This window comes from Oncorhynchus tshawytscha, linkage group LG05, assembly GCF_018296145.1.
Source record: "Oncorhynchus tshawytscha isolate Ot180627B linkage group LG05, Otsh_v2.0, whole genome shotgun sequence".
Taxonomy (NCBI): Eukaryota; Metazoa; Chordata; class Actinopteri; order Salmoniformes; family Salmonidae; genus Oncorhynchus; species Oncorhynchus tshawytscha.
Genome location: NC_056433.1, coordinates 24900504 through 24917049, shown reverse-complemented (window position 1 = coordinate 24917049; position 16546 = coordinate 24900504). Strand labels below are relative to the sequence as shown.

The window sequence follows — 16546 nt, the reverse complement described above, 5'->3', positions numbered from 1 at the left end:
ATTATTGGCCATTAATAATTGTATAATAACACAAGGCTTCAACAACAAACTGAGTTATAAGCTATTTATTAAATATGTTTGCCAGCTCCAGGTAGACTACACAAGTGTCACATTTTGATTTGCAATGACTCCAGTGATATCTTCATTTCATTATATATGTATTGTATCAAATGGTAGGCTACAGTAGTCTGCAATGGCATATAAATTAATAGGTGACTTGATGGCCATCATATGCACATGTAGCTTATCATCTTCACATTTAATGTAATTTTCATTGGGGACTTTTTCCCATAACACAAGCTCGCGAGGGAGTTACATAACTTCCATTTAAAATTTCTACCCCTTCGGAAAAAAAAACCTTCGATTGATACAAGTTGACATTAGAATGCAGTTTACTTTCAACCACCTCTGAGCGAATTTATCTAAATACCTCTAGTCCGCTTAAAGTCATTTTCCAATGCTTTGTCGCCATTATATCAGTTCTAGCGCGTTAATATGTTTTATGGAAAAAGGGTGTCTCGATCATGACCAATCTTTCTAGCCTACCTACAATTGGTAAAAAGTTGTCACGACGTGCGCGCGTGCTGCTCTGTCTCCGTGACTCAGCTGCCTCTGCTGCAGCACGTGCTGCTCTGTCTCCGTGACTCAGCTGCCTCTGCTGCAGCACTGCTCACACACTTGCGTCTGGGAGCCAGCCAATACAAAATTCTCCAGACCTCCAAGGGAGGAGTAACAGCGACATGATTTTGGAAGTATGGCAACACAAGACTACTACTAAGCTAACATACGGAATTGTTTTAAGATGGTCATACCAACGATAATTTAGCTATTTGATTTGGAGTTTTAGGTCCCCTGAATGAATTTGGTCTTAGTGCTATTAGCCCATAGAAACGCATTGAATAACAGATTCATACATGTAAAAAACGGTCGAAAATGCAAAACTGTTATCGAAAGCAAGTATGTTTTGAAGGGTCTGTCCAACATCTGAAAGATAGACGAAAGCTCAGGAAAATGAAAAGATTGTGCGGAATTATGTGGAATTCCCATTATACCTTTGATGTGGAAGATTCATTTTTCGGCCCGGTACTGGGTTACCTTCAGATGAGTCCCGTGACACTTTAGAGATGTCATATGGTCTGACAAACCCTGTGTAGCTCTGCCACAGTGGATTGAGACGCAACCCATGAAGAACAGATATATTTACCTTAAACAGACAGACTTTGATGGGGATTTATTTATTTACTATGACTCGAGTGGAGCATGGGGGCTCAAGCAGATACATTTTGTAAAAAATATATTATGCCCAGCTCATAAGGCTCCTTGATGATGTGTGGCCTGAGGCAATGGCGTCTTCTTCCTAATGGTAAATCCACCAATGCTTGTTTCAGATTGAGGATTAATTATAGGCTACATGAAAACTATACATTATGCTCTTTTTTGTCCTTCCTGGAACAGGGAGGAGAGTCAGAGCATCTCAGAGACTGAGATGAAAGCTGAAATAGACCTATGATACTGGCCTTGAGATTCAGAGGCCTATTTGATTTCTTTTTCAAGTTCATTTTTACCTGGTCTGTGCAGCAGCAATTAATGTAGTTAAATCATAAATAGCTATTTAAACTAATTATTATACCAAACAAATAGTGTGTTATACAGTGCCTTGCGAAAGTATTCGGCCCCCTTGAACTTTGTGACCTTTTGCCACATTTCAGGCTTCAAACATAAAGATATAAAACTGTATTTTTTTGTGAAGAATCAACAACAAGTGGGACACAATCATGAAGTGGAACGACATTTATTGGATATTTCAAACTTTTTTAACAAATCAAAAACTGAAAAATTGGGCGTGCAAAATTATTCAGCCCCTTTACTTTCAGTGCAGCAAACTCTCTCCAGAAATTCAATGAGGATCTCTGAATGATCCAATGTTGACCTAAATGACTAATGATGATAAATACAATCCACCTGTGTGTAATCAAGTCTCCGTATAAATGCACCTGCACTGTGATAGTCTCAGAGGTCCGTTAAAAGTGCAGAGAGCATCATGAAGAACAAGGAACACACCAGGCAGGTCCGAGATATTGTTGTGAAGAAGTTTAAAGCCGTATTTGGATACAAAAAGATTTCCCAAGCTTTAAACATCCCAAGGAGCACTGTGCAAGCGATAATATTGAAATGGAAGGAGTATCAGACCACTGCAAATCTACCAAGACCTGGCCGTCCCTCTAAACTTTCAGCTCATACAAGGAGAAGACTGATCAGCGATGCAGCCAAGAGGCCCATGATCACTCTGGAGGAACTGCAGAGTTCTACAGTTGTGGTGGGAAACTCTGTCCATAGGACATCAATCAGATGTATATTGCACAAATCTGGCCTTTATGGAAGAGTGGCAAGAAGAAAGCCGTTTCTTAAAGATATCCATAAAAAGTGTCGTTTAAAGTTTGCCACAAGCCACCTGGGAGACACACCAAACATGTGGAAGAAGGTGCTCTGGTCAGATGAAACCAAAATTGAACTTTTTGGCAACAATGCAAAACGTTATGTTTGGCGTAAAAGCAACACAGTTCATCACCCTAAACACACCATCCCCACTGTCAAACATGGTGGTGGCAGCATCATGGTTTGGGCCTGCTTTTCTTCAGCAGGGACAGGGAAGATGGTTAAAATTGATGGGAAGATGGATGGAGCCAAATACAGGACCATTCTGGAAGAAAACCTGATGGAGTCTGCAAAAGACCTGAGACTGGGACAGAGATTTGTCTTCCAACAAGACAATGATCCAAAACATAAAGCAAAATCTACAATGGAATTGTTCAAAAATAAACATATCCAGGTGTTAGAATGGCCAAGTCAAAGTCCAGACCTGAATCCAATCGAGAATCTGTGGAAAGAACTGAAAACTGCTGTTCACAAATGCTCTCCATCCAACCTCACTGAGCTCGAGCTGTTTTGCAAGGAGGAATGGGAAAAAATTTCAGTCTCTCAATGTGCAAAACTGATAGAGACATACCCCAAGCGACTTACAGCTGTAATCGCAGCAAAAGATGGCGCTACAAAGTATTAACTTAAGGGGGCTGAATAATTTTGCACGCCCAATTTTTCAGTTTTTGATTTGTTTAAAAAGTTTGAAATATCCAATAAATGTTGTTCCACTTCATGATTGTGTCCCACTTGTTGTTGATTCTTCACAAAAAAATACAGTTTTATATCTTTATGTTTGAAGCCTGAAATGTGGCAAAAGGTCGCAAAGTTCAAGGGGGCTGAATACTTTCGCAAGGCACTGTATACTGTCTGGGGTGTGGCCAAATTTTTACTCTAGAGAAAAAAATTACTCAAAATCCAATCCTCCTACTATACACCCAGAATTGCAGTGCCTTTAAGGGTGTATTATAGGCCTATGTGGCTGTTAGTGACAGAGGTCAGAGATGAGCCTATTTCTACATGATGTCCTGCCACAGGTGGCCTGACCTTGTGACTTGTGGCTGGGTTAAATCAAGGAGACAGCCCTTTCACTGTCATCCATCAATCTAATCTATAAATCACTGTGTGAAACAAATATGCAACTCTGATGTCACCATCACTAAAACGGACCACTAGTGACATAGCCTGCCATGTTAGTAGCCTATGTGACAAGGGTGATGATTATGATACAGATAAATAGAATATGAGTGAATCTTCCAAATATGTATCAAATGTAAAGTGCATAATGCCAGTTGTTCAATGTTCCCTAAAAAGAGGAGGATGAAAACTAGCTAAAACTCATGTTCATCAAATTAAATGTACATTCATGTCCAGGTCTGCTTCACTAAATTCAGAGGTGGAAATGGAAGTTGTTTGGAAAATTAATTTGGTTAATAATATATATGTGTATATACACTGCTCAAAAAAATAAAGGGAACACTTAAACAACACAATGTAACTCCAAGTCAATCACACTTCTGTGAAATCAAACTGTCCGCTTAGGAAGCAACACTGATTGACAATAAATTTCACATGCTGTTGTGCAAATGGAATAGACAACAGGTGGAAATTATAGGCAATTAGCAAGACACCCCCAATAAAGGAGTGGTTCTGCAGGTGGTGACCACAGACCACTTCTCAGTTCCTATGCTTCCTGGCTGATGTTTTGGTCACTTTTGAATGCTGGCGGTGCTTTCACTCTAGTGGTAGCATGAGACGGAGTCTACAACCCACACAAGTGGCTCAGGTAGTGCAGCTCATCCAGGATGGCACATCAATGCGAGCTGTGGCAAGAAGGTTTGTTGTGTCTGTCAGCGTAGTGTCCAGAGCATGGAGGCGCTACCAGGAGACAGGCCAGTACATCAGGAGACGTGGAGGAGGCTGTAGGAGGGCAACAACCCAGCAGCAGGACCGCTACCTCTGCCTTTGTGCAAGGAGGAACAGGAGGAGCACTGCCAGAGCCCTGCAAAATGACCTCCAGCAGGCTACAAATGTGCATGTGTCTGCTCAAACGGTCAGAAACAGACTCCATGAGGGTGGTATGAGGGCCCGACGTCCACAGGTGGGGGTTGTGCTTACAGCCCAACACCGTGCAGGACGTTTGGCATTTGCCAGAGAACACCAAGATTGGCAAATTCGCCACTGGCGCCCTGTGCTCTTCACAGACGAAAGTAGGTTCACACTGAGCACATGTGACAGACGTGACAGAGTCTGGAGACGCCGTGGAGAACGTTCTGCTGCCTGCAACATCCTCCAGCATGACCGGTTTGGTGGTGGGTCAGTCATGGTGTGGGGTGGAATTTCTTTGGGGGGGGCCCACAGCCCTCCATGTGCTCGCCAGAGGTAGCCTGACTGCCATTAAGTACCGAGATGAGATCCTCAGACCCCTTGTGAGAACGTATGCTGGTGCGGTTGGCCCCGGGTTCCTCCTAATGCAAGACAATGCTAGACCTCATGTGGCTGGAGTGTGTCAGCAGTTCCTGCAAGAGGAAGGCATTGATTAATTCATTAATTATTAATTTCTCGCTCCATCCACCAACGCCACGTTGCACCACAGACTGTCCAGGACTTGGCGGCTGCTTTAGTCCAAGTCTGGGAGGAGATCCCTCAGGAGACCATCCACCACCTCATCAGGAGCATGCCCAGGCATTGTAGGGAGGTCATACAGGCACGTGGAGGCCACACACACTACTGAGCCTCATTTTGACTTGTTTTAAGGACATTACATCAAAGTTGGATCAACCTGTAGTGTGGTTTTCCACTTTAATTTTGAGTGTGACTCCAAATCCAGACCTCCATGGGTTGATAAATTTGATTTCCATTGATAATTTTTGTGTGATTTTGTTGTTAGCACATTCAACTATGTAAAGAAAAAAGTATTTAATAACAATATTTCATTGACTCAGATCTAGGATGTGTTATTTTAGTGTTCCCTTTATTTTTTTGAGCAGTGTATATAAAAAAATAAAAATAAATCAATAATCATATAGGTCAATGGACTGCTCTTGTTTGTCAAGTCTCTTTGGTTTGTTGTCAAACGGGCCATTATTGAATTAAAAGTGGAAATAAATATTGAAATATTGAGTCGAAGTTCTTATACTGTGTGTTTTATTCTGTTGAGAATAAGAATTTTGTCAAGAAGAATGAAACCTAATTCTATTAATTTCTGTTCCGTTCACTTTCTTCTAATGAAAGCTCTCTCTTGCGCTCTTGAAAAAACATACCGTAAACTGCTTCTTTCTGCCACCTACTGGCTGATGTGTGAAGTCCGCCGTAGTTGAATAGCAAAGATTGTGGGTTTCTCTCTGGAGGAGTGTTATGTCTCGTAGCTAAGTAGAATCTTTGCTAAAATTACCACGTACCTTGAACTCCACAGTATTGTGCTCTGTGATTGGTCAGCACAGCACTCGTCCAATCACAGACGTTTGTATACCTCGGTCTTTTCTGTCTGGTGGTTCGCTGATGTGGTTTTTAAGAAGTTAGCTTGTAAACCTCACAGGCCAATTTAACCAGTTTTTCTCTTAGATTTTAGTTCTTATTCACACGGATTATGCCTTATTATCAAACATGGGAAGAGTTCGCTCGTGCAGCAGAAAAACTATATTTGACAGATCCAATGAAGGTAGCTAGCCATCTACGACATTTTTCTGTTGAGAGCAAGCTTGAAATCTTGATAGCTAACGTTAGCTAGCGAGCAAAATGTATTTAGAAATGGTTATTTTACAGCACAAATAGATGTGTAGCCAATAATAACTATCACTGTTAGAGGGATGGAGTCTAGGTGCAGGATAGCTAGCTAGTTTGTTAGCCGTTTTTAAAAGCAATGCAGCCAGCTGTTAACAGTAGTTAACGTTAAATATGCTGGCAAATGTGAATTGGAAGGAAAACGACTGCCTAACTAATGCTAGTCAACTTTTGAAATATGTGTGAGCATCATGAAGATAATCAACCATGGTGTAATGCATGTATGCAGCTATGGCTGTTGCCTATTTCAATAAATAGGCTAAGCGTTTTCAGTTATATTTGTGCTTTCTTCTATCTCCTTTTGATACAGGTCCGGGTGGTTCTCAAATACAGACACTGTGATGGTAACCTTTGCATCAAAGTCACCGATGATGCAGTGGTAAGTTCAAGAGAAGACAGTCTGCTCAGATTTTGCACATCTGTTTGTATTCTACATAGCCCAATAGTGGACTAAGGGAGCCAGATGTAACTCCTAGTCTAGGGATCTTACATGCTCTGGAGCCAAAACCTCCAAATACTCCCACCTAAACCTGAATCGATTCTCAATTGTGGTACGGTTCTAAAAACATGAATCCCTCTACTTTCGTATCACATCAACATAATTTCACAAATGCAAAATACACACTTTACTGTACACTGTCAACTGGTTTTAACACAGTTACAGTTGACAGTATTTTTCATTGACAACATGTTTGTGGCATCAGTCTTCCTTTTAAACATGTTTAGAGCAAGCATCAAGGCTCTTAATAAAACTCCCCCAATCAGAAGATACTATTGTCATATCCTACATAGCTACACTAATCTGTTGCTTGCAAGACTTTGTCGACATGTAGGTTTTTTTTATTTTTTACAACCAATTTTGGCCTCATGTTGTGAACTATTCTTCTGTTTCCCTCTACCTAATCCACAATTCCTTCTCATATTCCATTGCAGTGTTTACAATACAAGACGGACCAGGCCCAGGACGTGAAGAAGATAGAGAAACTGCATGGCAAACTGATGAGGCTTATGGTGTCCAAGGAAAGTGGTGCCATGGAAATGGACTGAACACCCTTACACATAGTTGTATTAACTCTTCTTTGAGTCTAGACTGTGGTGTCAATAGCACAAACGGAAGAGAACGGAGCTGGAATGACGACATTGGATCATGAGAGGGGAAATCAAAAATGAAAAAGGAGAGCATAACCTTCGCTGCTCTAAAGAGGGATTTGCTGAACCTCTTTTAAAAGAGCTTTTATTTATTTTCAGTTTTAAGATGGACTAAAAACAGATGGAGAGACGCATGTCTATTTATGTATGTTTTTTTTCACATCTGGAAACGTTCATGAACATGTTTAAGTGAACATGAATGAAGCATGACCTTTTTGATATTCGCACATGCTATTTTAGTGGAAGAAACATGCCTCCAATGTAATTAGGAAACTCTAAAAAATAATTGCGTTACTCAATAAATGTTTATATACCCCCATAACAGCCAACATCTCTCAATAACTCAAAGATTTTGATTTAAAGCATTGTATGATTCCATTTCAATATCTCCCCATATTGCTTTTGTTCAAGCTACCATACTAAGCACACAGTGGCTGAATGTTTTCAAATGTTCCCTATTAATAATCAAGAATGCCTGATTTTTCTGACACCTTCCATTGATTTGAAAATATCTTCTCCTCAGACCAGGTCAGCACCATGCTTGGAAAAGCATCTGTTCATTCTCTTATGCGTTTGTTCATCATGTTTGCACATTTGCGTCTTAAAGTAGAACTCCAGTCTCATTTTCACCTCATTTAATGCCTGATTTTCTTAACAAAAGAAACCTCTCAATAGGTGGTCCAGGTAAGTCAAAAATGGCACGGGGTGGGGGACGGGACTTTATTTGTGTTCTTCCTTGCGCCTCTATTGTTCCTCAAGCAAGGGGAGAGGCCAATGGCATCGAGAGTTTCTATCAAACCAACTCCTTGCATGCACTACTCAAAGTTTACAGTTGTGTCTAAATAAACACTATTTTGCCCCCCAAAAAAAGCACTTTAGTGCATATACTTTACTGTATTTATACTTGGGATATCACTTTTCAACAGGAAAAGTTCAAAAATCACTAGAGGACATTATCCAGTAGACAAGAACTACATTTCCCATGAATCATTGGTCTCCATTTCGACACAACTGTGGCAGAGGGCAGAATTGTCATTGCATTTTGTGGAACAACGAACCAGCAGCAGGTGAGATGAACTCCTCTAGCAAGTAATACATTCAAAAATAATAGCTCAAAGTATTGTTGGTCAATATTTCTTATCGATAATGTATTAATCGATATTTCCTCTTATCTATGGAATGTAGGATAAAATATTGTTGCAAGTTGATCCAATTGAAAGCTGTGAATTATGGATTGTGATGAGATGACGGTCAGGTCTATCAATAGAACTGGAAGGCTAGAATATTTTTCAGAAAATAATAATTGTACATTTTTGGGTGATTTGATAACAATTTTGGAAAAGCAGCATCCATCTATATTTCTAGTAGGTTAAAACTTTGTAGCCTATCCATTGTAGGTTTATATAACTTATCTGAAATATCTCAAATTAATTGTCAGGACTGATGTAAAATGTCATACCAGGCCTGTTTTTGTGGGTTGCCATCTGCTTGTTCCAGAAAAAAAGCTTGTTTTGTCCTCATGGAGGGAAATTCCAGGGCTCAGTACTTTCATTTTATAGTTTGTAATCACAAGATCCAAAGGGAAACATTTCTTTTCAGAATTGCTGTATGAATAAATATGGAAAACTTGTTTTTCACCTGACAGAAAATTATGTCAGTTGTAAGTATATCAATAAAGAGATACTCACATAAAGAAATCGGATTGATATGTTTCTAAATTCTTGATGAAAGTTGTTGTGGTATCAGAGGCCGGCCAGAGAAATGCTTTGTCATGCATTTTGGCCACCATGAATTGTGACTATGGGGCCTTGTCCACTCCATTCTTTACCTAATCCTTTCAGAAAGGAGTTATGTGCAACAACAGTGCTACTTTGTTCTATTTTTCACATTTTCTGCAAAACAGTCAAGTAGACTTGTGTGTCTATGTAAATCTGTAGTGCTTGTAAACATACATTTCAGGTATTGCTGATTCTTTTTCTACTGTAAACCACATGCAACACATGTATCCTACTAACAAAAACTATTAATTCACTCACTAAGCATTTACATACAGTACCAGTCCAAAGTTTGGACACACCTACTCATTCAAGGGTTTTTCTTTAGTTTTACTATTTTCTATATTGTAGAATAATAGTGAAGACATCAAAACTATGAAATAACACATATGGAATTAGGTAGTAACCAAAAAAAGTGTTTAATGAATCAAAATCTATTTTAGATTTTTCAAATAGCCACCTTTTGCCTTGATGTCAGCTTTGCACACTCTTGGCAGTCTCTTAACCAGCTTCACCTAAAATGCTTTTCCAACAGTCTTGAAGGAGTTCCCACATATGCTGAGCACTTGTTAGCTGCTTTTCCTTCACTCTTCGGTCCAACTCATCCCAAAACATCTCAATTGGGTTAAGGTCGGGTGATTGTGGAGCCCAGGTCATCTGATGCAGCACTCCATCACTCTCCTTGGTCAAATAGCCCTTTCACAGCCTGGAGGTGTCCTGTTGATAAACAAATGATAGTCCCACTAAGCGCAAACCAGATGGGATGGCACATCGCTGCAGAATGCTGTGGTAGCCATGCTGGTTAAGTGTGCCTTGAATTCTAAATAAATCACTGACAGTGTCACCAGCAATGCACCAACACACCATCACAGGTCCTCCTCCATGCTTCATGGTTGGAACCACACATGCGGAGATAATCCGTTCACCAACTCTGCATCTTACAAATACACAATAGTTGGAACCAAAAATCTCAAATTTGTAGTCATCAGACCAAAGGACATATTTCCACTGGTCATTGCTCATGTTTCTTCTGCTTATTGGTGTCCTTTAGTCATGGTTTCATTGCAGCAATTCGACCATGAAGGCCTGATTCACGCAGTCTCCTCTGAACAGTTGATGATGAGATGTGTCTGTTACTTGAACTCTGTGAAGCATTTATTTGGGCTGCAATTTCTAAGGCTGGAAACTAATGAACTTATCTCCTGCAGCAGAGGTAGCTCTGGGTCTTCCTTTCCTGTGGCGGACCTCATGAGAGCCAGTTTCATCATAGTGCTTGATGGTTTTTGCGACTGCACTTGAAGAAACGTTCAAAGTTATTAACATTTCTTGGATTGACTGACATTCATGCTTTAAATTAAAAATGGACTGTCGTTTCTCTTTGCTTACTTGAACTGTTCTTGCCATAATATGGACTTGGTCTTTTACGACGTAGAGCTATCTTCTGTATACCACCCTTACCTTGTCACAACACAACTGATTGGCTCAAACATTAAGAAGGAATTTAAGAAGGAAATAAATTCCTCAAATTAACTTTGATCAAGGCACACCTGTTAATTGAAATGCATTCCAGGTGACTACCTCATGAAGGTGGTTGAGAGAATGCCAAGAGTGTGCAAAGCTGTCAAGGGTGGCTACTTTGAAGAATCTGTTTGTTTGTTTAACACTTTTTTGACTACATGATTCCATATGTATTATTTCATAGTTTTGATGTCTTCACTATTATTCTACAATGTAGAAAATAGTAAAAAATAAAGAAAAACTCTGGAATGAGTAGGTGTGTCAACTTTTGACTGGTACTGTATAAGGATCATGAATGCCATTATAAAGGGCATCGATTGTAACATGTCTGCTATCCCTGATTTGTTTCTCCTGTTCACCCAGAAAGCACCATGTTTACAGAGGTTATGTTAGCCCTGGTGGTGGGAGGAGTGATCTACTTTCTGGTGCAGAAGAGTAAGAGGCCTCAGCTGAAGAGTGAGGATGGCTGGTGGGGGGAGGGGACTCCCCCGGACAGGGAAGAAGATGTCAGCATTCGCCCGTACACAGTCCGGACGGATAAGGAGGAGTTGGAGGTGAGATTGCGCAGAGATTGCTCAGAGATTGCGCAGGCCTAGAGGAGAGCCGAACTTGCTCTTAGAGATTTAAGGCTTATGCAACAGTGTTTAGTTGTTGATTAGTTGAAACTCATATTGCTCCCCCCAGGACCTGTATAGGAGAATAGACCAGACACGATCATTCCCTTCTCTAGAGGATAGCCAGTTCACCTACGGCTTCAACTCCCAGTATCTGCAGAACGTGGTCTCCTACTGGAGACATGATTTTGACTGGAGGAGGCAGGTGGATCAACTGAACAAATACCCACATTACAAAACCAACATCGAAGGTGAGATGGTGTGTAGAGATTGATCAATGATGTGCCAATCAGTTGTCATTTGCCAATAAATACTACGTAACTTTAAGTCAACGTCAAACTTTGCATAAAAAAATTATAATAATTTTAGTCCAGGAAAGGACTTGGTTCATGGTTCATTCAAGCATTCTCTGACCCATGTATCAGGCATTGACGTGCACTACGTCCATGTGCGGCCCAAGAACCTCCCTGAGGGCGTGACTGCTGTGCCTCTGCTCATGGTGCATGGCTGGCCAGGCTCTTTCTACGAGTTCTACAGGATGATACCCCTCCTGACTCAACCCTCCAACCCAGACGACATCATGTTTGAGGTGGTCTGTCCCTCCATCCCTGGGTACTGTTTCTCTGAGGCTCCACATAAGAAAGGTAATGGGTTAGAAGCCTGGCTGGGGTCAAGGGTCACAAATGCCTAGCCCTTTGAATCTAAAAAAGAGTGTCTGCAAGATTAACTTTATATCAGGTGACTTAGTATTAGTTTTCCCAAATGAATGATTATTTTTATGTTTCAGGTTTTGACTCAGTTTGTGCGGCTCGTGTGTTCCACAAGCTGATGAAGAGACTAGGTTTCCAACAGTTCTATGCTCATGGAGGAGACTGGGGATGGATCGTCACCACCAACATGGCCCAGCTGGAGCCCAAGTAAGACAGACAAACACACAGAGATATGGCCAGATCTTAGCTTAGGCCATGGGAGACATAGCCAATATTATGTTTGATCCCTCATTTAGGGTATTTAGAATGCGTGGGCGTGTTTTATGAGTTACAGTGCCTTTGGAAAGTATTCTCACCATTTCACTTTTTCCCCATGTCATTGTGTTACAGCCTGAATTTAAAATGGATTAAATTGAGATTGTGTCTACACACAATACCTCATAATGTCAAAGTGGAATTTTGTTTGTAGAAAAATAAAAAGCTGAAATGTCATGTTGATAAGTATTCAACGTCTTTGTTATGACAAATCATTTCAGGAGTAAAAATGTGCTGAACAAATAACATAATAAGTTTAAGTAAGAACTCATTCAGTGTTCAATAATAGTGGTTAACGTGATTTTTAATGACTAACCCATCTCTGTACCACACACATATAATTATCTGTAAGTTCCCTCAATTAAGTAGTGAATTTCAAGCACAAATTCAAGCACAAAATCAGGGAGGTTTTTCAATGACTCGCAAAGAAGGGAACCTATTGGTAGATGGGTGAAAATAGACACGGCATATCTCTTTGAGCACGGTGAAGTTATTAATTAGGGTTTGGATCACTACAAAGATATAGGCTTCCTTCCAAGCTCAATTGCCAGGGAGGAAGAAAACTGCTCAGGGATTTCAACAAGGCCAACGGTGATTTAAAAAAAGTTACAGAGTTTAATGTTTGTGATATGAGAACTGAGGATGGATCAGTAGAATTGTAGTTACTCCACAATACTAAACTAAATGACAGAGTGAAAAGAAGGAAGCCTTGTTGCATCCTGTTTGCAACAAGGAACTTAAGTAATACTGCAAAAAATGTGGCAAAGAAATAAACTTTTTGTCCTGAATACAAGGTGTTACGTTTGGGGCAAATCCAACACAACACAGTGGTGGCAGCATCATGTTATGGGTGGGTATGCTTGTCATCGGCAGGGACTAGGGAGTTGTTTATGATAAAAAATAAATGGAATATGGCTATGCACCAGCAAAATCCTAGAGGAAAACCTGGCTCAGTCTGCTTCCCAACAGACACTGGGAGACGATTTACCTTTCAGCAGGACAATAACTACATTAGAGTTCCTTACCATGACGACATTGAATGTTCCTGAGTGGCCTAATTACAGTTTTGACTTACATCTGCTTGAAAATCTATGGCAAGACTTGAAAATGTCTTGCTAGTAATTATCATGAAACAACATGACAGAGGTTTATAATTAATTTTAAGAATAATGGGCAAATATTGTACAATCCAGGCGTGCAAAGCTTTTAGAGACTTACCCAAAAAGACTCTGCTGCCAATGGTGTTTCTAAAATGTTTTGTCTCAGGGGTGTGAATACTCATCTAATCAAGATATGGCCATTTTATTTTTCATAATTTTTTAATAAATGTTAGAATTTTTCTACCACTTTGACCACAATTTTAGATTGTTGACCAAAAATGACAATTAAATCCATTTTTATCCCACTTTGTAACATAACAAAATGTGGAAAAAGTCAAGGGGTGTGAATACTTTCTGAAGGCACTGTATTAGCTACTGTTATTAATTCAGATGTTGTCATCTGTGAATGATATGAAGTCAGAAAGCCTCGCAGTTTGACTCAGATTCTGTGTTGTACTACATCTCGGCTCTCTGGTTTTGTCACCCCAGAATAATCAAAGGCTTGCATCTCAACTTTGCTCCCCCCTCCAAGCCGGGCCTGCCCATGGTTCTGTCTATAATGCTGGGCCACCGTTTCCCCAAGATATTTGGCTTCAATGAGCACGACATCCAGCGCATCTACCCCGTTGTGCAGAACCTAGTGGTGGAGTCTGTCAAGGAGTCAGGATACATGCACATCCAGGCCACCAAGCCTGACACTGTGGGTAAGAGCAGTGGTGGAAAAAGTACCCCATTTTCATACTTGAGCAAAAGTCAAGATACCTTAATAGAAAATGACTGAAGTAAAAATGAAAGTCACCCAGTAAAATCCTACTTGAGTAAATGTCAAAAAGTATTTAGTTTCAAATATACTTAAGTATCAAAAGTAAATGTAATTGCTAAAATGTACTTCAGTATCAAAAATAAAAGTATAAATCATTTCAAATTCCTTATATTAAGCAAACCAAATAGCACGATTTCTTTGTTTTTTAAATGTACTGATAGCCAGGGGAACACTCCAACAAAACATTTGTGTTTAGTGAGTCCTTCAGATCAGATGCAGTAGGGATGACCAGGAATTGTATCTTTAAGTGTGTGAATTGGACCATTTTCCTGTCCTGCTATGCATTCAAAATGCAACGGGTTCTTTTGGGTGTCAGGGAAAATGTATGGAGTAAAAAGTACATTATTTTCTTTGGGCATGTAGAGGAGTAAAAGTAAAAGTTGTCAAAAATATAAATAGTAAAGTACAGGTACCCCAAAAACGACTTAAGTAGTACTTTCTAGTATTTTTACTTAAGTACTTTACACCACTGGGTAAGAGAGGGAACCAGTTTTGAAGGGGAAGCGTTCTGGGCTACATACAGCTTTAATTGCTGCTTCTAAATAGACCAGGACCATGAATAAGTAACTTTGTTGTAACATTTATCTGGTTCTATATGTGTCTGCTCTCTTCCTGCAGGTCGAGGGTTGAATGATTCTCCAGTAGGTCTTGCTGCTTATATCTTGGAGAAGTTTTCCACCTGGACTGACCATGACTTCAGGAACCTGGATGACGGAGGACTTACGAGGTAGAACGTCTTAGACCTGAACCACAGCCTTTGGTGTAAAATAGCATTGTTAATTAGTATTCAAAGGCTTCTTTGTCAAATTACCATGGCCATGTTTATGGCTTCTGTTTTTTAGCCCCTCTCTTGCCTTGCAGGAAGTTCAGTCTGGATGACCTGCTGACCAACGTGATGATCTACTGGACGTCTGGCTGCATCATCTCCTCCATGCGCTTCTACAAGGAGAACTTTAGCAAGGGTCTTGACCAGCCACACTCAAAGTGAGAGGACTGTTGCTATGGAATGTAATATCTACTGTATGTATGTGATGTAAAAGTCTAGCTAGCATGAGGCACTCCACATTCAGAACATAAAAAACTTTGTCCTGATAAGTCATGATGTTAAAGTAGAAAGGACTCAAACCAATTTTGTTTCAGTAAACTAATATACTTCTTCGCTTCCTCTTTACCCAGGATGCCAGTGCACGTGCCCACCGGTTTTGCCTGCTTCCCCAACGAGCTGATGCACACCCCCAAGCTGTGGGTGCAGCAGAAGTACCGCGAGCTGAAGACCTTCACGCCCATGGCCCGAGGAGGACACTTCGCCGCCATGGAGGAGCCAGAACTCATGGCCCAGGACATCCAGAACTTCACCAAGATGCAGGAGAAGAGGAAGAAGTGATCCTCTAGTTCGCACATCAGCCTTCCTTGTTTACCAAACAGCACCAGTTGCTAGATCAGCTAGCACTGGTGTTATGATAGCACTGAAATGTGCCAGATAAACCCATAGAGAGAGACCTCTGCCATAGCTGGCTGTTTTACAGCCATGAGCATATAATACTAGCCAGGTCCCAGATAAGTTTGTGCTGTTTTGGCATGACAACCACAAACAGTGCAGTCTGGTCTGTGACCAGGCTAATATAATACAGTAAAGCCCAGGGTTGTGGTCAATTCCATTTCAATTCCAGTCAATTCAGAAAGTAAATCAAGTTCCATATTTTACTAATTGAAAATCATTGAAGAGAATTGGAATTCGAGATTGAATTTCAGTGTACTTCCTGAATTGAAATAGAATTGACCCCAACCCTGGTAAAGCCTCTCAATGCCTACTGCAAATGAGGTGGTGTAGAAAACGTACTCTCTAGTTAGGGAATTATGAATGGATCAATGGATGAGTGAATAAAAGATCATTTCGTTTAGGTTGTTCTTGAATTTTGAAGAGGAGAGCACAGGCAGTTCTTCGTTCAGATTACTGGCATAGTCTATGCCTGAGTGGTTATCAAATGATGCATAAAATATCAGGTGATATGTATTTGACTTTGAACACCGGTTCTGTTCTTATTTACTCAACATTATTTACAATGTTATAGTATTACATGAATAGCACTTTGTATTTCAGACACTAATATCCTGATCTATACATATTAATAAACATTTCAATTAAATTAGTGTACTGTTTTTCTGCTAATGTCTTGGGCACACCTACAATATATGGGACATTCCAGGTTTTATGACAAAAATAATAATATGATGGTACCAGGTGCAGTATCATCCTCCTAGTTGTCCATCATGGTGGGGCCAGAGGTACCTCCAGCTGCTGCCAGGTCCTGGTGTTTCCCAAGCTCTGAATCCTGCCCTG

General features: G+C 40.4%; 2 protein-coding genes across 2 annotated transcripts; both read left to right on the top strand.

The window, feature by feature from the left end:
- The first annotated feature begins 5913 nt into the window (after nucleotides 1–5913).
- Nucleotides 5914–7669, top strand: srp9 (signal recognition particle 9). Its single transcript, XM_024420440.1, has 3 exons — nucleotides 5914–6079; nucleotides 6512–6580; nucleotides 7135–7669. Exons 1-3 carry the CDS (start codon nucleotides 6008–6010, stop codon nucleotides 7246–7248), a joined length of 255 nt encoding a protein of 84 aa, XP_024276208.1. The 5' UTR covers nucleotides 5914–6007; the 3' UTR covers nucleotides 7249–7669.
- Nucleotides 7670–7812: 143 nt separating this feature from the next.
- On the top strand, nucleotides 7813–16346 carry ephx1 (epoxide hydrolase 1, microsomal (xenobiotic)). The gene is made up of 9 exons (XM_024420439.2): nucleotides 7813–8417; nucleotides 11007–11197; nucleotides 11328–11508; nucleotides 11683–11901; nucleotides 12045–12174; nucleotides 13872–14086; nucleotides 14824–14932; nucleotides 15067–15189; nucleotides 15382–16346. Exons 1-9 carry the CDS (start codon nucleotides 8333–8335, stop codon nucleotides 15587–15589), a joined length of 1461 nt encoding a protein of 486 aa, XP_024276207.1. The 5' UTR covers nucleotides 7813–8332; the 3' UTR covers nucleotides 15590–16346.
- Nucleotides 16347–16546: the final 200 nt, after the last annotated feature.